Raw genomic sequence first — 24,683 nt, 5'->3', positions numbered from 1 at the left:
AGACTCTCTTCTTGTATTCTTATTAAAAAATCTCAAACATCAATGGTGATCCCAAAGATAGAAAAGGGAAGGTTCCATCAAGATCATCCGTTCTAGCTTTCAGGAGGCCTCCTGGGAGCCTCTGTCTCTCTTTCTCTCTCTGGTGGGGGTGGTGTGTGTGTGGGTGTGGGTGTGGTGGGTGTGTCGGTGTAGGTAAGTAGAAAGGTAGATAATAGATGTATAGAGATAAGGATAATTTCCCAATCTTAAATGTTGAACTTCAGAACTAATCAAAATTGGTCCTGGAATCTCAGGATCTCACACTGGAAGTTTAACATTCAAGACCATGGAATAACCACAATAACAATAATATACTACAACAACAACATTCTTATTTGTGCATACTGCTTTAAAGCATTATATAAATTCTCAGAATCTGTGTAGCAGGACATGGTAAGCTGTGTCCTTCGTGAAGCTTTTCATGATAACTTCAGTCAACAATGGTCTATCCCCTTCTCCACTCCCCAACCACCATTCATTATCTGTCCATTTAGCCCATACTTATTTTGTTTTGTTTTTTCATTTTAATGCTTTATATAGGCTGTATCAGGACATTTAGTGGATAAAGTGTTGGAACTACACTTAGGAAGCCTGGGTTACAATTCTGCCTCAGACACTATGTAAGTCTAGGCAAGTCATTTAACTTCTCTGGGCCTCGGTTTCCTCATTTGTCAAATGAGAGGTTAGACTTGATGACCTCGAAGGCCATTTCTAGCTCTAAATAGATGAGACTCTCTTAGCCTCAGTTTTCTCATCTATAAAATGGGGAGGATAATAATATTACTTACTTAAAAGGGTAATTGACAGGATCAAATAAGGTAATATATGTAAAGCACTTTGCGAATGTTAGAACTATTATCATATTATTCCCTAATTTGTTTAGTAAATTTGAATATTGTCTTCCCAACAATATTTTAAAATTCCTAATGGCAAAGGAGGATGCTATCCAATCAATTTGGTCAAACGAATAGAAAAAGGAGACACTAAATCATACCTAAGGGTCCTGTTGCCTGCATATTGACTTAGAAAAATATATATTAACATTATCTATGTTCTATTGTATTTTTATTTGCTTCATTAAATATTTCCCAATTACATTTTCATCTTGTTCCAGTCCCCCCCCCCCCCCAGAGTTTTTGACACATTAGTTATAAATGACTCACATCGCCTAATTCCCTGATGGTATTACAAGAGGAGTTCAATTAATAATACTCTTTGAATGATTAAAGGAAGGCAACCATAATTTACCTGCTATGTGGTAAGCACGTTACAACTATTCTCTCTTTGTGGTATTGACTCATAGAGGTGGCTAGGTGGCTAGGTGGCTCCATAGTGCACCGAGCACTGGGCCTGAAGTCAGGAAGGCCTGGATTCAAATCCAGCCTCAGCTTACTAGCTGTGTGACCTTGGGCAGGTCACTTAACCACTGCCTGCCTCAGTTTCCTCAACTGTAAAATGTGCACTACCTCCCAAGTTTGTTGAGAGGATCAAATAGGATAATAATTGTGAAGTGCTTAGCACAATGTCCGGCACACAGTAGGCATTTAATAAATGCTTATTCCCTTTCCTCCCTCTTCATTTGATCCTCAGGAATAAGAGATGGGGGCTATTATTATCCCCATCCTAATTCTATTGTTTCTAACCCTAATTTTCTTCTACCCTCCCATTCCACTTCTAACCCTGACTCTAACCTTTGCCCTCAGGGAAGCACCCTTGAAAGGGGACACAGCACAGAATAAAGGAGACTAGCGGCCTTCTTGACGTTCCTCTGCCATCTCAGACCATCTTTCCTCCAAGTGCCTTTGGCTGTCCCTCTGTGCCTGGGATGCTCTCTTTCCTCATCCCTGTCTTCTTTCAAGGCTCTGCTTCAGCGTCATCTTCAAGAGACCTTCCCTGATCTCCCCCTGTTAGCTCCACACATACAGGACCCCAGCCCTTTGCACCTGACCACCAGATCATTACGTATTTATTTTGTCCATATTTTTAATGTACTTTTCTGAGACAGGGGGCATAGTGGATAAAGTTCTAGGTCTAGGGTCAGGAAGACCTTACACACTTGATCTTACACACTTCCTAGCTGTGTGACCCTGGGCAAGTCACTTAGCCTGTGTTTGCCTCAATTTCCTCCACAGGAAGATGGAGATGATAGCAACCTGGCAGGATTGTTGTGAGGATTAAATGAGATCATGTATGTAAAGGGTTTAGCACAGTGGTTGGCCCTCAGTAGGTACTTAATAAATAAATGCTTATTGATTGTGGAGTCAGAAAGAATATCCTTGTCCAACTCTTTCATTAAATAGGATTCACTGTCACTCTTCTGGCTTCAAGGGAGGTGGGGTCAGGGAGGTGGCGGGGTTGTAGACTTCAGTTGGAGGTTCCCATGTAGCAAGATCCTGACTGTGCAGGGTTCCCCATGATAATGCCCTCCCCCTTCCATATCACTAACACAAGCAGTGAGGGACATTCCATAAACAAATTTATTAACATACAGTGATATGGTAAGTTCTAATAATACTTTCTTTTTATCAGGCTCACGCCAAAGTCTGGCATAACTACAATACAAACTTTCGGCCACATCAGAAAGGTTTATTATCGATCACCTTGGGATCCCACTGGATTGTACCAAACAAATCAGAAAACAATCTGGATGTCCTTAAGTGCCAACAATCCGTGACTTCCGTGATGGGATGGTTTGCCAACCCTATCCATGGGGATGGGGACTATCCAAAAATAATGAAGGACTTAATTCCCCTTCTCCCCCAGTTCTCCGAAGAGGATAAAATGGAGGTGAGGGGCACAGCTGATTTCTTTGCCTTTTCCTTTGGACCTAATAATTTCAAACCTCCAAGCACCATGGCAAAAATGGGGCAAAATGTATCACTCAATTTAAGAGAAGTACTAAAGTGGATTAAACTGGAATACAACAACCCAGAGATACTCATAACTGAGAATGGCTGGTTCACAGACAATCACGTGAAAACAGAAGACACAACAGCGATCTACATGATGAAGAATTTCCTTAATAAAGTTCTTCAAGGTTGGTTGAACATTAGCTCAAAATTTCTTAAATGTTGACATCATGGGTACTTAAAGAACTTGGGGGTTGAGATACTTCTTTTTTTTCAAAGTGACAGTAAATTTGATGTTGAGAAGTTGATTTTGACATTCTATGAAAAATTTTAAATTTAATTTCCTCATAATGTTGTGAACAAAATGTTTCTTTCTTTCCACTCTCTAGCGCCTAGACAATGACTTATCCATAGCAGCAAATATTAACAAATATTTGCTGAGCTGATCTGAGGCCACAGAAACATCCAGTTTGGTGGGATGTTACTGCTTTTTGTTTCATTATGGCAAATTAACAAAATATACTTGAAAAACAGGCAGCAGGAACCGTGAAGATAGCACTGCTTTGGGGATCAGAAGCCCTGATTTAGAATCCTAACTCTATCACTTACTGACTGTGTGACTTGTGAGCAAGTTACTCGATCTTTGTATCTTGGGGTTCTTCATCTCTTAAGCAGCCATAATACTGCTTGCATTAAATTACCTGTATCATTACCTGTAACAATAGCTAGGAAAGAGTTTTATAAACTTTAATAGGCTATATAAATGTGAGTTATATTTAAAAATAGCAGTTAACATTTTCTTTTTACAATGTGTCACGAATTGTTGTTTTGTTTTGAAATTAGAAATGCTTTTACTCTGACAGAGATCCAAGTAATTAGAAAGGTCTTGAGAGCAAGGAATGCACCATATGAGGCAAAACGGTGTAATTTCCAATGTTTGACCTTCCTCAATAGGCAGGGCTCCTGATTGACCAATCAACAGTTATTTAATAAGTACCTGCTCTGTCCCAGACCCAGAGCCAAATCTGAGGATACAAAGAAAAAAAAAGAAAAAAAAACAGTCTGCCCTCAAGGAGCTTACAGTCTAATGATGGAGATGAGATTCGAAAAGCTATGTGCAAACAAATGCAGGATGAACTGGAGATAATCTTAGAGAAATCAGTATGGCAGTGGAGGTTTAATGGTTAATATTTTACCCCATCCATCATGTATACAGTGACAAATACAGATTTTTTTTTTTTTACTACAGTAATATGATGGAAGGAAGACTAGAGTTAATCCTTGTTTCTCCAGGAAAGTTGTGTACTAACTCATTCAAATGAACAGAATCTCAGGATCTTAGTGCAGTTTATGAGATCTTAGTACTAGCTATCACTTAATCTGGCATGACCTGTATATGTTTTAGCAGAACTGGAAAATATGTTCTCTGCTATCCCAAAGGAAAAGTCATAGTCTGTGCAAGGAAGATAAGACACACAGGGGCTTCCAAGTCTGATCTAGCAGTAGAATGATTCCTTTCTATTCTCTGTGCCTGTAGGAATGAGCTGTATCTCCAAAGTCAAGGGCAATGCCTGTATATGTATTCACATATACTAGAAGTAAAAAGGGAGCAAGTGAATTCTCCTCAAGGTCACACTGGACCAAGGGAGCAGATTTTTTAAAAGTCTATACTGATGTGTTCATCCCCCTGGAGTCTATTGCTAAAAAAAAAAAAAGAGGGGGAATTAAGATATTCCCTAAAAATGTAGACATGTAGCCTCACTCTAACAGAAATTATCACCTCTTCATAAAGATTTTTCATAGTACTGACTTGGCCTTAGAGCTGGGAAAACAGTGAATGATTTGGGGTGGGAAGTAAAGTTCTATCTCTGACACAGACTGCCTATATAATTTTTTCCCACTTAATAGTATTTTTTTTTCCAATTACATGTAAAGATAGTTTTCAACATTCACTTTTATAAGATTTTGAGTTCCAAATTTTTTTCTGCCACTCTCCCTACTCTGTCCCTTCCCCAAGATAGCAAGAAATCTAATATAGGACCATGACATCAAGGAAATGATGACATGACTTGCAGTTGACTTTGATTTGAGTGAGAGAAGGCTGTGCAAAGTCACCAGCCTCACTTTCTCCTCCAGAGCCATCTGGGTCCAGTGGCAAGACATAGATCAGGACGACTGGAGATGGCTCCGATGCAGTGGGAGATCTTGGCCTTTTTAAGCTAAGTTTTTTCCAGGTCCCAGTTTGTCTGAGGTAATACCCATTCAGTGATTAAGGCTAAGTAAGATATGAGGCAAAAATTGGCTTCTTTTATCTACTCAGAAAAAAAAAATCCATCCTGGAGGGGGTAGACCTTCAGGGTTTCTGGCCACAACAGAAATAATTGCTATTTACACTCACTTAGAGCCATCAAGACCCAGACAATAAGCAATGAGTCTTGGGCTGGGTCCTATTGTTGGCCACTCAGTGAGAGCTAGAGTGATTTGGGCTTTATCTAAGCCTGGTTTTCCAGTGCTATATTTCAAGAAATCTTAATTGAAACTACATGGGGCAAAAGAGTTAATTGTTCCAGTTTGTTTTTTTTTTTTAATGATAGAATAAATAGGGAAGAGAAAAAAAGATCTAGCCTGTAAATCCCCAGATGTCTTGCAAGGTTCCAGTGATCAAAATTTATATTCCTTTGGACAGAGCACCCACAGGTAAGGATGTGATTTCCCCATGTGGACAGGAGAGGGAGGAAGGAAGGAAGGAAGGAAGGAAGGAAGGAAGGAAGGAAGGAAGGAAGGAAGGAAGGAAGGAAGGAAGGAAGGAAGGAAGGAAGGAAGGGAAGGAAGGGAAGGAAGGAGGGAAGATAGGAACATTGCCCAACTGGAAGAAGACCGGTGTCATCAGGAAGATGATGCCTTAACTTGCAAGTGAATTGGATTAAGAGCAGTACAAAAGGCTAGAAGATCAGGTGAAGGAGAGACTGTTTCCAGCTGTGAGCAACAGAGAAGGAATTGAGACTCTTAGCTGCAAAAGTATTTGGTGGCTTTTTTTTTTCTCGACCATATCCTAAGGATAATGTACACTGACTGGTGACTTACGTTTTGCATAAAAAGAACTGCCATTTTTTGGAAGTGATTATTGCTCTGAAAATTAGGTAACTTCATAGCATGCACTGCCCAGACATCATAATGGGTATTATTAATGAATTTTCACACCTTAGACAAGTGTGAGACCCTTAAAGCTAATTACTGCTTTCCCTCTGTTGATTATCTCCAATGTATCCTAAATATATCTTGTTTCTACGTAGCTGTTTGTATTGCCTCCCACATTAGAGTGTAAACTCCCTGAGGGGAAGGACTTTCTTTGCATCCCCAGTGCCTGGCACATGGTACTCTCTTAATACATGTTTATTGACTGACGTGAGAACCCTCGAATCAATTCTAATTTCTTTTTTTCCCCTGCAGCAATAAAGTATGATGAAATAAGGGTGTTTGGTTACACAGCTTGGTCTCTGCTGGATGGCTTTGAATGGCAAGATGCTTATACCACCAGACGGGGATTGTTTTATGTGGATTTCAGTAGCAAACAGAAGGAAAGAACACCCAAGTCCTCTGCACATTACTACAAACAAATCATAAAAGAGAATGGCTTCATCTTAAAAGAGTCCACACCTGACGTGCAGGGTCAGTTTCCCTGCGACTTTTCCTGGGGCGTTACTGAATCTGTTCTAAAGGTAAGTTGCCATGGATAAATGAGACAGGTGCAAAATGGAATGAACAGTAGATGTGTTATATAATGTTGTTAATTAGGCATCAATTCACTGGGTCTAGGGCAGGCAGTGCAGTGTAGTGAATAGAACCTGGACTTGAAATATTCTGATCCTTATTGCATGGCACATAACCTCTTTGAAATGCAGCTTCCCCATCTCTAAAATGGGGATGATGGTATCTGCTTTATTGATGGTACAGGATTGTGAGGATCTTACGAGGTTAGGGTAAGTGCTTTGCAAACATTAAAGTGATACATAAATATCAGTTCTTATTATTATTGTCAGGGACCATAGCACATAACACACAATAATAGCCTGATGTACATTTGAAGGGGTTAGATGGCAGAATGAATAATTCGTTCTCTTTTTAAATGCCGACTTGGAGAGGCCACTTGGTATTTAATCCCGGGTGCTGACCTTTATTTAAGGCACTTTAAGGCATTCTTCAGTGCTTTCTACAGTGTCCACTAAATGGACCACTGCAGGTAAAGTGCTTTGGTGGTTTATTATGAGCAGATGGTCATGTACTACATGAGTTGATGAGGACTAAGAAGTCCATACAGGCCTGTTTGCTCTCCCCTCTTCATGGACATCAGTTTTAGCTGTAGCTAGACAGCTGTTAAAAGACACAAAACATCCATACATATCTTAAGCAAGACTAGGGGATAGTGTGGGGTTACATCAGTGTAAGAGCCCTTCTGGGGGAAAAACAGCTCTAAATACATGCCCAGCTCTGCACAGATCAGTAGAGACAGCTTCACATAAAAAGGACAGAACTATTTTTGGAGAAAGGGGCGAGGAGATCTTATTCAATCCCAGCCAATTTACTACAATTTCATTCTGCTGATAAGGAGAAAGAAAACGAGAAAGACAAATAGGAACAGAGACAGACAGAGACAAACATAACAGAGATTTGGAGGAATTAACTTAATTAAGGAATTATGTTAATTAAGTTGTTCAGTCATTTTTCAGTCATATCCAACTCAGTGACTTTTCTTGGCAAAGATACTGGAGCGGTTTGCCATTTCCTTCTGCAGCTCATTTTATAGGTGAGGAACTGAGGCAAACAGGGCTAAGTGACTTGTCTAGGGCCACACAACTAGTATGTGTCTAAGGCTGAATTTGAATTCAGAAGATGCCAAAAGCCAGTTTTGTTCATGGTTCACATGTTTTCCAAAGGAATTATTTTAAAAATTGACAGGAAAGGAAGTCACATTTCCAAGCCTTCCAAAGAAGCAAACTTTGTCCCAGAAAACTGACTTGAAGCCTTTTCAGGAAAAACTTCGGGAATGCTTGCCCAGCGGGCAGCCTAAAATCACTTTGTGGAAAATCTAGCGCTGCTTTCACTGTCCCTAAATCTCTAACAGGGTCTTCTAAAGCATAAGTGTTAAGCAACTTGGATCACATGTGGCCCTGAGTGGGGACTGAATCAAATTAAAATGTAATTGGGAAATATTTAACAAAACAGATAAAAATACAATAAGACATAGAAATTAATACACTTTAAAACTAAGTCAAAATATACAGCGATCTTTTTGTACAAATTGGTGGCCCCCATTTCTATTTAAAATTGACACCACTGCTCTTAAGTATCGAAGGTGATTTGGTTCATTTGAAGTCTCTAAAATCTTTGGTGCTTAACACCAGTGTGATCCTGGGCAATTTATTTAACTTACCTGGGCCTATTACAGCATCTGTAAAATTATGGCCTCTAAGGTCCCTTACAGCTCTGAAGCTATAAGCAATAATCCTATAATTGTGTCCCTAACTCCAACAAAGCTTTTTCATTCTAGATGTTTTATTATCTGTCGATCAGTCACCGTAGCATATCTATTTAGAGTTACTAGGAGCAAGGCTCTATCCTAAACTCTGTGGGATACATAAGGAAGCTTGGTGTCTGAAGTAAAGGAACTTATTTACCATTTAGTGGAAAAGCAACAAGATGTCCCCAAAGGGAAAATGCATTAATAAGGCTGAGTTGTATGTGATAAAGGGCAATTGAGAAATGTGGATAATAGGGGAGCTCGGAGGAGAATCATAACTCAGGCCTGACATGCTTAGGGAAGGCTTCATGGAAATTGTAAGACAGGACCTTAAGTTTGAAAGATGGATAGAATTTGAAGGGGGAAGAATATTCTAGGGAGGGGTCATGGCACAAATGAAGGCTAGAATGATTGGGAGACAGTAATGGGCCAGTCTGACTGGAACAGAGGGTTCAGGTAAGGAAGGTACAGAAGATGAGCTTGTAATGTACTTGGGGTCAGGTTGTGGGGGGATGCCACACAGTGAGTGACAGTCTAAGGAGACTGGAAGTAATCTTGTACTGAAGAGTCCTTAAAGGTATTTGAACTAGGAACACAATGAAAACGGTGTTTTAGGAAGATGAATATAGCATCTCCTCTACATCCTTCTCTCATTTATCCAGACCCCACCAGGTTTGCTGATAAGGTTGGGATTGGCATACGTCTTCCTTAATTTTGTGCTAAATCCCTTCACCATGTACAACTACTATCTCCTCAAATGGACAAGTGATAATCTTTGAAGATTTCTAAAAGTCAAGTAAACATTATTTCTTAAGGGTGGTTTAAATGTGGTGCTGCCTGAAGACAGGAGGATGGATAAGATGATGGGTAAGATGTCCTCTAGTGACCTCTTTCCAATATTGATTCCATAAACTTTCAAACAGCATTGAACCTGGCCATCATCCAGGCTAGAAATTTACTTAAATAGTTATGTACACACAGATTTAGGCTAATGTATACATGGATAACCACTGTCTTGGAGTTTAATGTCCTAGATAACTATTTGACAGATGGCAGGCGTGCAGTTTTGTAATTAGACTATGGAAGATGACACGTGAAGTGTGTGTGTGGGAAATATTTACCGAAAAGTTAATTGTCATTTAATCCAGGTACATTTAATTCCACACATGGGAGGGGGGCAAACGCTTTTCTTTCCTATTTAGCAATGAGTTTGGGAAATGTTTTTTCCTAAGCCACCTTCTGTTGGTTTTAGTTGATTTAGGCCTGGGAGCACAAATAGCAGCTTTTATACCCGAGAAAGTTTCAGACTTGCAAGGGGCTGATAGGGTACTGAGACCTAGAAAAATTTTACTTTGCCTGATGACTCAGGTCTAGGAAGTGAGGAGGGTGGTCTGCTAGTACATCACTGCAAGTATCTTGATTGTAGATTTGTGACTTAAAACTTACTGTTTCCATTTGTTGTGGGGAGAAGAAAGTGGCAGAGAAGTTTTGGTTTACTTTAAGGAGAGGAGCTGAAAAGGGGCTTTTGTCACTGCCTCTGGAGCTGTGTCTCTGGCAACCACCCCTATGGAAGAAAAAACTCTGTGCTCTGTTTTAGCCAAAGTGTGTCTGGGAACTTTTATTTTAATATATAAAGTTTAGAAGCAAAGTGCCTTAATGAATAGAGGGCTGTTTTGGAGCCAGGAAGACCTGACATCTAGTCCCACCTCTGGGGCATGGATGGCTGCACCTCTCAACGTCCTAGGCAAATCTCTAAGACTTTAAGTGGCTGGCTCAGAGTTCCATAGATCAATGAAATCACAAGTCCAGTTCCTATCCCTATCCCTAGAAACATTCATACTTGAGACAGGTTCACTCACCAAAATTTCCCCTGCTAATTGGAATGTTATCGCTCCCAAGCAATTTCCACTTCTGTGTTGTAGTAACTTTAAAACAAAAGACAAGACTGCAGCAAAGTTAAGAAAAAAAAAGGTAAGTAGTTTAACTTTAGCATATTCTGATTTACTTAAACAGAGCAATCTAATGTTAATGCTGATACTGCAGAGAAATGTCTTCCAGAAACCAACTACACCCTGTTTACTAGTACCCTTTCAAATCAGGTCAAAGGTATACTTTTTTTGACCTGTTTAAGAGATACTTTCTTAATCAAATTAAATCACCATTTCTACTACTGTGTAAGCCAGAAGAAGCCGCTTCAGTTTTAGGGAATCTAGTTGATTAAATCATCTATTCAAGGAGGATTGATTAAATTAAATCTGATTTAAATGAGACAAGGATGTCCAGAGCACTGTCATGATGATATATTTTTAACTATTACATAACTGTTAAAGGAAGATCCCCAGGCTCACAGTCTGATTCCAGGTCATAAAAGCATTTGTTGTTTGAGGTCTTGGGTAAGCAGAGCAGAGACGGAGGATTCTCAGCTGCTCAAAGGAGAGTGAAAAAAAGGGGAGATAATACATTCTCTAGAGGCTTCGAGAGGAGAGCCAGGTTAAGGGAAGAGTTACATCTGTAGACACAATAAGCCAGGATGTTTAGAAAGTCCCGATCAACGTCTTCATTCTGTGGCCGTTGCTCAAGGTTGGCCTTCGGCTGGTCAGTCTGTGGTCTCTGGCAGCTATGGGCTATGTTAGCAAGCACCCTAGCGCACCCAGGATGGCCTGCTAGCACAGGTTCTTTGAACTGATTTTCTAAAGGAAAGACAGCTTCAAAGGGGTCAACAATCTTATTTTAATTAAAGATATGTAAGTAAAGAAGGTAAAGAGCATTCATTAATTCAGGGGAAAGGTCAGCACAGAATATGGAAAAAATACAAGCAGAGAGAAATTAGCACAGAGATCTAATAGAGCTCCAACTGTCTTAACAAAGTAATACATCATCAAACTGGGGGAGCACCAACATATGGGTTCACAAATCCAGGGGGCTCCTTAACAGCAGCTACCCAGAGTCTTGTCTAGCCAAATCATAAAGATCTCAGGTGAACATTCTTCCCATGAGTGAGCCCTCAAAGTAAAATCTCACCAATATATGTATATATATTGGCTAATAGGCTCAGAGCCAGAAGGCATCACAACCCTCCTGACTCAGCGCCTAATTAGCTTAGTACCAAAAGCGTGAAAGCCTTCCTGCAAGCAAGGATCCCCATAAGCAAGCTTCCCCCTTAGGCAAGTTCCTCCCCCAATGGGCTCTATGTGACTCAGGATGTATCACAGCTGTGAACTGGGTGGGAGCTCAAAGCAACAAGACATCTGTAGTCGAAATAGCTGTGTACCTTTAGACCTGGAAACACACCGTGTGTTTCAAGGAAAAAAGGGGACACGGGTGTCACATAGGCCTATCAATGGATGGGGAAGATCTTATATTCCACTGACCCTATACAGGCATCTTCAGATTTGGCTAGGTTTCACCCACAAAGGATCACTGGTACATCACGCAGCTCTAAGCTTCAGAAATCCTTCTAATTGGCCGGTTGTTGCATAACTCCATTGTCCTGCTCCCCTGTGAAGAAGGGAAGTTATAACTTATAGTACAGTCACTACAGAGCCCATTTTCACATATTTAGAAATTTGTGTTGTGCGTTAAGGTTTACAAAGCATTTTGCATGGTTATCATCGCTTGTGGTCCCCATAACAATCCTGTAAAAGTACAATTATTTATCCCCATTTTACAGATGGGGAAACTAAAGCAAAGAGAGGTTAAGTTGACTTGCCAAGGATGGCACAGCAGGTGATGGTTCCAGGCAGAATCTGAACTCAGGTCTTCCTGACTCGAAGTCAGCACTGTGTCCACATTTGCCTCTGGAAGCATTTCCACACCTTTTACCTATATTAGATCCTTTATGCTTAACCAGTTTCACCTTCTCATCCTGTGATAGCTTTCTAGAGTTGTTTTAAAAATTTTTAATAACAACTTTTAAATTAGGGCAAGAAGCCAAATGCCTGATTTTGTCTTAGCCTGGATCACAGCAATAGTAAACGTGGCAAGTGAAAATGGAGAAAGACATTTGAGAATGAGAAGATAATAACCTAGGAACAGCTACTTAGTAATTTCTGGTGGAAACAGCAGTTTGTTTCCCAAATCAGACTCTGGGAGTGGTTCCATACTCACATTTTCTGGTTTCCCTAGGAAATGTCAAGGATCATGCTACCTGACTCCTAACAGAGAGGTGATGGAATCAAAGTGCAAATCAATACATATATTTTTGGATATGTCCAGGGAAAGTGTTCATTTTGACTATGTATATTTGTTATAAGGGTTTTGTTTTTCTTTTTTTTTTTCAGTTGGTGGGATGGAGTTTAAAGACTTTTTGTTAATTGAAAAAAAATTTAAAAAAGAAAATGTTGAAAACTTAGCAATACCACTTCTAGGGCTATATACCAAAGAGATCATACAAGGAGGAAAAGGACCCATATGTACAAAAATATTTATAGTAGCTTTTCTTTTGTGGTGGCAAAGAATTGGAAATCAAGGGCATGCCCATCAATTGGGGAATGGCTAAACAAATTGTAGTATATGAATGTAATGGAATACCATCGTGCTATAAGAAATGAGGAGCAGATGGACTTTGTAAGAACCTAGAAAAACATATGATCTGATGATGAGTGAAGGGAGCAGAACCAGGAGAACATTATATACAACCACAGACATATTGCTTCTGTGATGACTAATTTTGATAGACTTTGCTCTTCCCAACAACGCAAGGTTCTAAGACAGCTCCAAAAGACTAATGACGGAAAAGGCTATCCACATGTAGAGAAAGAATTACGGAGTCTGAATGCAGATTGAAGCGAACTATTTGCTCTCTCTTTTTATTTTATTTTATTCTTGGTTTTGTTTCATCTTTTTCATGGTTCATTTCATTGGTTGTAATTCTTTACAACTTAATTATTGGGAAAATAAGCTTAATGTGAAAGTATATGTAGAACCTATGTCAGACCACATGCCATCTTGGGGCAGCGGGAGGGGAAAGGAGAGGGGGAAGAAATTTTGGAACGCAAAAACTTGTGGAACTGAATGTTGTAAACTAAAAAAAAAATAAAATAATTAACTTTAAAAAAAATAAAAAGAAAATGTTAAAAACTTGGGTTCATTTTTGCTGGTCTCATGGAGATGAAAAGCCTGAGAATATAGGTCAAGATAAGCGCCATATATTCCTGCTCAGGTTTGAATTAGAAACAAAAATAAAATCATGAACTTTTCCTTCTAGGATTATAGAAGATCGTCTTTGCCCATCCAAGATTTTTTGCCTCATCTGAATGTGTTTCTTGCATTTCACAGGCTGAGTCAGTAGCTTCTTCACCACAGTTCAAAGACCCTCACTTATACTCATGGAATGTCTCTGGCAATGGACTGCTACACCGAATACAAGGGGTGACAATAAAAACAAGAGCTGCTCAATGCACTGATTTTGTCAGCATCAAAAAACAACTTGAATTGTTGGCAAAAATGAAAATTACCCACTACAGGTTTGCCCTGGACTGGTCCTTAATTCTGCCCAGCGGACATGTGTCTGGAGTTAACCGGCAAGTTCTTAGGTATTACAGATGTGTGATCAGCGAGGTGATGAAACTCAACATTTCATCCATGGTCACCTTATACCATCCAACTCACACTTACTTAGGCCTACCTGCACCTTTGCTCCAGAATGGAGGATGGCTAAACCGGTCAACTGTTCATGCTTTTCGGGACTATGCAAATTTGTGTTTTCAGGAACTTGGAGATTTGGTAAAGCTCTGGATCACTATCAACGAACCCAACAGACTGAGCGACATATACAACAGCAGCAGCAATGACACATACAGGGCAGCTCACAATTTATTGATTGCCCATGCCCTGGTCTGGCATGTCTACGATAGCCAGTATAGACTTGCTCAGAATGGGGCAGTCTCTCTGTCTCTGCATGCAGATTGGGCTGAACCTGCCAATCCCTTTGCTGACTCCCACTTGAAAGCAGCCGAGAGATTTCTCCAGTTTGAAATTGCGTGGTTTGCAGAGCCCATTTTCAAGACAGGAGACTACCCAGAAGCAATGAAGGAGTACATTGCCTTCAAGAATAAGGAGGGACTTTCTAGTTCTGTGCTGCCACACTTCACAGAGGAGGAAAGGAGGCTTATCAAAGGCTCGGCTGACTTCTACGCCCTGAATCACTTTACCACAAGATTTGTCATCCATGAGCAGCAGAATGGTAGTCAGTATGATTTTGACCGAGATGTCCAGTTTCTGCAGGACATCACATGCCTGAGCTCCCCAACCCGCCAGGCAGTGATGCCATGGGGAGAGCGAAAGATGCTCAACTGGATCCAGAAAAATTATGGTGATGCAGATGTCTATATCACATCCAATGGGATTGATGATCAGTCCCTGGAAAATGATGAACTCCGAAAATACTACTTAGAAAAATATATCCAGGAAGCTTTAAAAGGTAATCCCAAAAGATAATCCCCAGGGGAGGAGGGCAGAGGGCATGCAAGGAGCCTAGAATATTCAGGGTTTAGTGAAATATCTAAGAAATATATTCTTAGACAGCAATGGCTAAAAGAGTGAGAAGAGAAGAATAGAAGAAGATAGTGGTAAGAAATCCTAGGCCCACCAGAATAGAAACGACTTAGCAAGTAAGATCAGCAACTCACCTGTACATTGAGCATGTCAGAGTTTATAAAATGTGTTATAGACATTGAAGTTGATCCCCAAAACAACCTCATGGCGTAAATACTTCAAGTGGTATTACACCATTTTAAAGACAAGGAAAATGAAGGATAGAAAAGGTAACTCGTCCAAGGTTGTATAAAAATTCAGTAGGAGAACCACAGCTTGAATCCAATTCTTTTCACTCCAGAGTCACTTCTATGATGCCATAACTGAAGACTGTTAGAATTCTAGGTGAGACATTGCAGAACTATGTGGATCTTAAGCAAATTCCAGGATTCAATTTAATTCAGTTTAATCAATCGACATTAAGCATTTACTATGTGCTAGGCACTGTTCTAGGTGCTAAGGGCATGAAAGAGGCAAAAGATGGTCCCGGCCCTCAAGGAGCCTAAAAGTACCTAAAGGTAGAGGCAACAAATATCTAGAGACAAGTTATATACAGGATAAATAGGAAATAATTAATAGAGGGAGGGCACTGGAATTAGGAGGGGTTGGGAAAAGCTTCCTGTGGAAGATGAGATTTTAGTTGGAGCTTAATGGAAGCCAGAGAAGTTGGTAAGTGGGATTAAGGGGGAAGAACATTCCAGGTATGAAGGACAGCCAGAGAAAATGCCTGGAGCCAAGAGATAGAGATGACTGGAGGAAATGACAAAAGAGATGACTCTGCACTCTCCCTCACCCCACCTAAGCTGTCCAAGAAAAGGCCATTGAATTTGACAAATAAGAAATCACTGGTAACTCTTGAGGAGAGCTTGGTGACACAGTGGATAGAACGCTGGGCCTGAAGTCAGGAAGACTCATCAGCCTGAGTTCAAATCTGGCCTCAAACATGTAATAGCTGTGTGACACTGGGCACGTCACTTAACCCTGTTTGCCTCAATTTCCACATCTGAAAAATGGGCTGGAGAAGGAAATGGCAAACCGCTTCAGTATCTTTGCTAAGAAAACCCCAAAAGTGGTCACGAAGATTTGGACATGGCTGAAAAAACGATTAAGCAACAGTAAGGTAACTCTTGAGAGAGCAGTTTCAGTGGAATGATGAGGTTAGAAGCCAGATGGTAAGAGATTAAGAAGAAAAGGAGAGAAAGCGGAGGCATCTATTAAGAACTCAGGGACCCTAGCTACAAAGGGTGGAAGAGATCTAGATGGAGAGTGCTAGGAACACAAAAACAGAAAAGAACAAGGTTCTGTTTGCCGTGACCTTGACATTCCACCTTCTACCTCCAAGGCATCCATCCCCCTGTTCCTGGAATGTACCCCCTCAACTCTGACCCTTAGAATTCCAACCTTCCTCTAGCTCTTGTGCCACATACTAGAGGAAGTTTTTCCTAATTCCCACCAGTTTTTAGTGCTCTTCCCCAAGTTATATAAAATTTACTTTCTGTGACATGCTTTGTCCTTCAGTAGAAGCTCCTTGAGGAGAGGGGGCAATTTTTCATTTTGTCTTTGTATTTCTGTGGTCTAGCCCAATGCCTTGCATACAACAGTAATTTGACAAATGCTTACCTGATGGAGGTTTATAGTCTAACAGGGCAAGTATGACATGTATTGAATATGTTTGACCAAAAGTAGAATGTAGTAAGTGCAAAGGAGAAAAAGAGAAAAATTGTTCTAGGAAAAATTGCAGGAGAGATCAATTCCCTATGTCTGGTGATTAGGGATTCCACTTTGTGAAGAATGATCTTTGTCACCTGGAAACTGGAACTTTTTGACCTAAAACCTGGGCATTATATTGGAAAACTAATTTTAGTATATTCCAAACTCTGTATGAGTCAATAGGTGACATCACAGTCTTGGAAGTCAATGGACCCAGGTACATTTGTGGAAGCACAGTGGCCAACAAAGGGGTCTGCCCTGCCAGACTGAATCTAGAATCCTGTCTTTGGCTCTGAGCACCACATTTTGGAGAGGACACTGACATATCAGAGTCCTTCCAGAGGAAGGCAACCAAGATACTGAGAGGCCTAGAGACCATATTATATTAAGCAAAACTGTCCAAGTCATTATAGCAGACTAAAAGTGGACTGGACAGTCTAAAAGTGTACATAGTGAATTCTCCATTACTACAGGTCCCTAAGCAGAGTCTATATGACTACAGCTTATTTGTTTAAAGGAAAGTATATCTTTTATCCATATAAATTAATCGGCCATCAAGCATTTATATGCTAGGTGCTGAAGATACAAATAGAAACACAAAACTGAATCTCCTAAGGAAGGCGTTTACATGTTCTATATATATTTTTTAAAAGTAGTATGTTTTACTAACGTATTCCAATTTCTCCTTTTCAGCTTACCTAATTGATAAAATCAAGATAAAAGGCTATTATGCGTTTAAATTGACAGAAGAAAAATTTAAACCCAGATTTGGATTCTTCACATCCGATTTAAAAGCAAAGTCCTCAATACAGTTTTACAACAACCTGATCAGCAGGAGGGGCTTCCCTTCTGAGCATACCAGTTCTGAATGTGTAGAGAGTCACCATAACAGACAGTGCATTCTCTGCTTATTTCTTGAGAAGAAGAAACCACTGATATTCTTTGGTTGTTGTCTCTTTTCCACCTTGGTCTTACTTTTAACAGTTACCATTTTCCACAAGAGGAAGAGAAAAAAATATTATAAGGCAAGGAACTTACAACAACATATTGTGATTCCATTGAAGAAAGGTCATAAGAGTATCCTCAGCTAAACTGGTCTTATTTCCATCTGCCTTGAAAAGGCAATGACTAAGCTCACTCCACTTTCCCCATTCCAAGTACGTTAAAGAAACATATGCGTGTAGAAAGAAGAAATGCTGGGATATTAGTTGTAACCAAGGGAATGACCATGGATTTGTAGGATGGTCCATATTAATTTTCCCTTAGGAGCTGATGTCAACAAATTAAGAGTGGTGGCGTTTGAATATAAAATCTTTGCTTAAACAGACTTTGAGCTGTGGAATTGCCATGTACCTAGGTGTCTTGTAAATTCTAACAAGTTCCTTTTGGTCACTCTACATTTACATGTATAGATATGGGTTGGTGGTTACAATATAAGCAGAACCTTTAAAACATAAAATTGCCTTTTTGGTTCAATTCTATAGCAAAGAATTTTAATTCTTTCTTAAACCAGAAAGGCAGCAACATATTTGTTTATAAATCCCACTTTCCACAAGGGACTTTCTCTTTATGTCAGAGTATACTTCCTAAATGACTCAAGAAAAGGAATATAAGTAAAAGAAATAAAGAATATGGAGCAGAAACTGGCTATTCTCTAGTGAGTTACAGGTCAAAATCTTGCAGTCATAGCTTCTCAGAATTGGAAGTGGCCTCAAGTACAGGGTCCAACCTGTACTTGAATGAGATCCAGTGGTTATCCAGCCATTGCTTGAAAAGCCTTAAGCAAAGCGACATCTTCTACCTTTTGAAGCTGCCCAGCCCATTTTTGGGTAGCTCTAACTGTGAAGTAGCCTTCTCTTACATTGAACTGAGCTGAAATTTTCTAGTTCTGTTTTCTGGGGTCAAACAAAACAAATCTCAGTTCTCTTCTACTTCAAAGCCCTTCAAATACTTCAAGAAAGCTATCTGGTCTACCCTGCCTTCTCCAGGTAAAGCATCCTCAGTTCCTTCAACTATTCCTATAATGGCAGGATCTTAAAGCTTTTCACTGTCTCAGTTGCCTTCCTCTAGAAGGGCTCCAGTTTATTGAGGTTCTTCCAAAATTTAGCCAAAACTCAACACTCCCTCCCATAGCCCTTCCCACTGGGGAAAGAAAGCATAAGAAAACAACGTTGATTATCTGAATCTTACAAAATCTCTCACTTGATTATTAAATTTATGTGGATACTGACTACAAAACATAAAACATGCAATGGAATCTTTGGTTACATATGAGATCATGGGATTAGGAGTGAGGAGACCTGGGTTCCGGGATAATTTTAGGCAAGCACCTTAATTTCTTCCTCTGACAAATGCTGATAAAAATCCCTGCCTTACCAATCTTCCCAAGTTGAATGATCACAGATTAAAAAATGCTTTGAAAAGTTAAGATACCATACAAATGTAAAGTGTTTTTCTAAAAAATCACCTAGATTAGTCTTAAATAAGACCAAATTATTAAATGACTCCTTTTCCCTGACTTACACTACTTCTAATGCCATGTTCAAATATGGCCTGTCTCTATGTATAGAGACCAGGCACAGTATCTGAGTTTAGCAAATTTTCTGGATTCAAACCCTGTCATTTAATTTAGATCCTAACTTTCCTCAAAGCTCACCTCTTAGGAAATGAAATCAGGCAGGTTCTGTGTTTGAACTTTGTTGGAAAAGGAACATTTCCTAAAGCAAGGTATCTCTAAGACAGAAGATCATAATATTCTCTAAGTCTGAGGCAAAATTAATAGAAGCCTTGACTTTATGCCATCCCATAGTTCCTTCCTATAAGTTTACACCACAAAAATAGTGAGCTCTTAGTTTTAGTCAGCATTTATTAAACACCAGCTCTCTATAGAGAAACTGACTGTCTACCAGTAGCTGACAGATTGCTAGATTTGGAGTTCTTAACCTTGCTATGTCAGTGACTAGTCAGGTAAAAGCCTTTGGGTTCCTCAGAACAATTTAAATGCCCCAAATAAAATAATATTAATGAACAAAATAAAATGTTTTTAAACTTATGAAATAAAATACCTAGTATTACAAAGGAAACCAATTATACTAAACTGTTATCAAAGTATTAAAAATAAATTTGTGATACATGTGCTCCTTTATTAATGCATTAATAACAAGATAAAACATTTAAAAGGGTCTAATAACTCCAGTAATTTTAAAGTATGATGAGCATAGACAATATTTTGGTATATATCCAACACCTGTAATGTGATGAAAGTACCTGTGATTTATATTAGTGACAAAATTATAGATACTGTTAATGCTGTAGTGATTTGTTGCCTACATTAATAATTGAAGAAAATGTTAAATTTCCATTGAAAACAAAAACATAGTTTTTTTCCAATCTAAGTGCATAGACCCTCTCCTAATTCCAGATTAACAACCCTGCTCTGAAGCATATGACAGCTCTCCTAATGGTTCTTGACAGGAAAAAATATTTTGTAAAGGCAAGTGATTGTATCAATTATTCTCCCAGTGACCTCAAAAACACATTAATTTTGGAATGCAATTAAGCTCATTAAAGTTACCATTAACCATGCACGATAAGGTATTATCTATATAATCAAAATCATTGGCCTACTCATACAAGAAGCTGACTAAATGAAAATGAACTTTTTAAAGCTGATTGGTTAAATTTATTAAAAAGTCTCATTTTCCTGTAGCTGCTGCTTAAGAGTGAGTCAAGGATAGTTCATGTATACAGAATGTTTTGCTGAACTTCTCTTCTGTGGAAAGAAAAGATGGTACATGGCTTTTCTATATTTTCTCTCTGGAGCCTAAAGTCTGAGGCTGACTGTTTATGGCACCAAACTCAGTTTACAAAAACAAAAATTTATTCTTGCTACAAATAACTTTAGACATCTTCGAGTCTAACTCCCATATTTTTAGAATAGGGGTATTGGTAGGTAATAGAATCAGGATTTGAACTCATGTCATCTGACTCTAAATCCTGTCTTTTCTACTGTACCATGCAGTGTTCCAGGCAGCAAGATAGCAATTTTCACTCAATAAATATTCATTGAGTACCTGATAGAAAATTACAGGATGTAAAGCCTGAAAGGGACCTTAGAGATCATCTCAAAGGATTTTAGATTTAGACCTAAAAGGCCCCTCAAAGGTCTAGTTTAACTTCCTTGTGTTACAGAAAAGGAAACAGGCCTAGAGAATGAAAGTAGCATTTGCCCAAGGAATTCTGTGTGAGGCCTTGTGAGGATAACACATAATGGGACAATGACTATTTTCATGAAAATAAGCTTAGATTCACTCATTCAACAAATACATATTGAGCCCCCTTTTGTGAAGTCATGTAGAAGCAAGCAGTAGTTGATTTAGTTTTCACTTTTTAACTGGTGTTTTATGCTATTGAGACACAGCCCTACCTAGGTCTCAATTATATTTTCTATGAGAAATCCCAGGCTGTCAAACAACATGCCACTACTATGCCAGGTGTGGAAAAGGAAGTATCATTCAGCAAGCATTTATAAAGGGTCTATTCTGTGCCATTGGGCTAGTCATCATACTAGGCGTTAGGGATACAAATACCAAAAGTGAGACAGCCCCTGCCCTCAAGGAATTTATATTTTACTAGACATTCAAGTTGTAAGCAACAGAAAGATTCAGAATTGATATTTTCATCTTTAATTAATTTTAAAGGTTTTGCACAGCTTTTAGTGTACCTTGTGTCTATTTAAGTTTGTGATATAACTTAACTATTTTGAATATATACTTCTTAAAATTTTTATTTTAAAGTTTATTATTGTATTGACAATGAAAAAAAGGTCACCTATTTCCCATTTTCTGTTTGTTTGGTACCAGTATTTACTCGGCTACTTATGCTTGCCAATTTCAGTCATTGTCTTGCAAGTCTTTGGTTCAAAATTTTCTACTTAAGTCACGATCAATGTTACCCATCAAAATGTATCAGTTGATTATAAAAGCATTAAAACAGTTTTAAGATGGTGATCAGCCACCACACGGCATTTGAAAGGAAGGCAGTAAATGGAGAAAGATGTAGGACTACAATGAAGTGTCGAAAGAGGAATTCAGGACATTCAATGGAAGCAGCTCTCGTTTTGTAGATGAGAAAAATGTCTTTGTCATTTTTGTATGCTTATTTGCTATAAACATGAAACACTACATCTGTTTGAAGAAGTCAAATAACCTGTGTTTACATTTTGTGCACTCAAAGTACTGACCTTGTATTGATTTTGCACCAACAGGTGTTATGTATACATTGGAGTACTACAGTACAACTTTAATGTTTAAAAAAAGCCTCTGAAGAGAAAAAAGGCATGTTCATTGTTGTCAATAAAATGTACTTAATTTTGGTGTAATTTATTCTAAATAAATTGTGTACATTCCTCATATCCAGCCCCTTGACCAGGTTTGACTCAATCACTCTTTAATCTCTAAAATCTTTTTTCCCTTTTCAAGTAACACAAGTTATATGAAATAAAAAGATGTGGGACAGAATCACAGGGCCTACGTAGCATTTGAAACTGATCCTCCCATACTGCTTATCTGCCTGGGCCAGCAGTCCAGCACACATAGGTATTGTTGAGGTTTATTTGTAATCAGGACACCTAGCCATAAATCTTGACTCTTAGAATAGCTTCATGACACTGAGAAAGTCATTTCAACTTTAAAGTCTCAGTTTCCAAATCTATAAAATGGGCTTGTACTATTTACCTCATACAATTGTAAGGCTTTGTACACTTTATTGCACTACAGAAACGTGAATTATTAAAGTTAGATCTCTGCTTTGTAGGAAGAACTATCACAGAGAAAAAAACCAGAAAACTATTATCTTCTTTGTTAATATAATTATCCTGTTTCAGGCTGTTTGACATTCCTTGCCTAAAAAATCATTTGCACAATAATTTGATTTAAACATACAACTGCCTTGTTAATTTTATACTCATTTATGTTTTTAGACCTACTTCAAAACAAAGTTATCAAGCTTTTACTATATGGAGTATCCCAAGAGTTGAAGCTTTAATAACTTCCAAAGCAGAAATGCTACATAAAGCAATAAATGTCACAAAAACTTTAAATTCAACATAACCACTTTGTGAGTCAGTTTTCAAACTTTGTAAAAACTTAGAAAAGTTGTTGCTCAGTGACTGAAAGAATTGCATGTGCAATCCCTAGGCTTATGATCATCTAAAGAATGAGGTGTTGAAGCATATGTGAATTTTGATGTGACGCACCCCAAGAAAAAGTCCAATGGCTATGAACAAGGTGGCCAACGAAGGCCTTCTCTTTTCTTATTGTACAACATACGACAGGGTGCCCATGTTATAGTTAACTTATTCAAAATTCACAAAACTAAATAAGGATAAAATAAATTTAACTAATTTTCCAGTAAGTTCAAAGCAGTTGTACTTCAGAAGTTATTGAAGCTTAAAATTTCACTAAGATTTCTGGGACAGGTTTTACACATCCCATCTTTGCAAGTGTCAGATTTACCAGTTCATCCTTCTTCCTAAAGTTGATACTCAACCACAAGGCTCCTTTACCCATTTTAACAAGTGGTACACTGGGCCATGATACATTTCCCAAATTATCCCACCAAATTCTGGATGTTTTGGGTTTAAGCATATAGACGGGTTTGTTTCTAGTAGGCTATGCATGGCTCCAACCTTGTTTTATTTCACCAAATAGCTGAACATCAGATTTTCTTTAAGGGGCTACCACTTACTATACTTTATAGTTTACTGAGAAGTCACCAGAACTCCCCTTATTTGCCTCAGTTGTCCTGTAATTTCCTTCTCATGTAACAGAAAAGGGAAGAAGCCATTGTTTGGCATTTTGATTGTGTAAGGACTGGTTCTCCTAGATGGGTGCTTCTTATGACCAAGGATGGTTCATCCTTTCTTATCTCATTGAGAATGAATTTAGATCTTGTAATTGACAAAATGACAACACATTCTCATAGGGGAGAGAAGGAAGCATCTCTCTGGACTTAATGTCTTCAAAAAGTATTGAGGGACTTACATAAAATAAGAGGATACAGGAATGGGCTCTTTTCTGAGGGTTTTGAAAAAGAAAGGGATTACACAAGTATAGAAAGGACTCCTCAGCTGGAATCAGTAGAAAGCTCCATTTCTGGGGAATTGAGGTAGGACTTAATGGGGCTACTGCCAATGAGAGGGCAAGGGAAAGAGACCTAACTTGTCTCCAGGGCGTATTTTGGAAGAGAGGAAGGAGACTGGAGAATAGCCTCATTCCTTTAAGCAGCACTGTAGTGTACCTCTTCCTTCAAGGCCTCATCCCACATTAGGGAAGACTGTAAGCCTTCAAGGATTGTTATCTATAGAACCTGAGGTCTGAGAGTTCTAACTGTGGGTATCTTTCTAGTAGATTATAAGTTCCTTGCGGGCAGGGACTATTTTCTATTGTGTATCCTCTATGCTAGCCAGCAACAGGCACATAATCATAGATTTTTGTTAGAATGAATGGTGTAGTAACTACAGGACTGGTTTTTGGTCAGAAAGACCTGGATTTGAATTTTGGCTCAATACATACTTTCTGACTGCGGGCAAATCCCTTAATCTAAGTCTTTCTCTATTTGTAAAAATCAAGGGACATATCTTTGGTACCTACCAACCTTACTTCATACCCTTCCTCTCCCATCCAGCCCCTTCCTGCCACTTTATGTCTGTGTAATAGGGTACTGGCCAGGGAGAGCTCAGTTCTCAGAGCATGCTAAGATTCACCCTTCCTGGTATGGACTCCACACTTCAAACAATGGTGTTCTCTCAGAGACACTATTTTTTCATTATCGTTGTTATCAGAGCACTACCCATTCTACTCTAATCAGGAACAAAGATGTTGTCTTAGTAAGAACCTCCACATTTCAATTCTAGGGTTTGGCCTTAAAGAACCTAGGGTCACTTGCTTAATTTTTTTATCACTGGCCCAATTAAAAACATTTGAAAATAAAATCTTGTCTTTTGGGGTGGCAAAGGAAAAAAAGAAAAGTCC

The 24,683-nt window shown here is 38.9% G+C and overlaps 1 protein-coding gene across 1 annotated transcript in view; it reads left to right on the top strand.

Moving 5' to 3' along the window:
• Nucleotides 1-19,707, top strand: part of KLB (klotho beta) — a 34,949-nt gene extending 15,242 nt beyond the window's left edge. The window contains 4 exon segments of the mRNA XM_036765655.1: nucleotides 2,569-3,076; nucleotides 6,339-6,607; nucleotides 13,684-14,827; nucleotides 17,344-19,707. Coding sequence (XP_036621550.1) covers nucleotides 2,569-3,076; nucleotides 6,339-6,607; nucleotides 13,684-14,827; nucleotides 17,344-17,741 — 2,319 coding nt within the window. The 3' untranslated portion in view covers nucleotides 17,742-19,707.
• The last annotated feature ends 4,976 nt before the right edge of the window (nucleotides 19,708-24,683 follow it).

Source organism: Trichosurus vulpecula, chromosome 6 (assembly GCF_011100635.1).
Source record: "Trichosurus vulpecula isolate mTriVul1 chromosome 6, mTriVul1.pri, whole genome shotgun sequence".
Taxonomy (NCBI): Eukaryota; Metazoa; Chordata; class Mammalia; order Diprotodontia; family Phalangeridae; genus Trichosurus; species Trichosurus vulpecula.
Note: the sequence above shows the minus strand (reverse complement) of the source record. Positions and strands in the feature narration are given on the sequence as shown.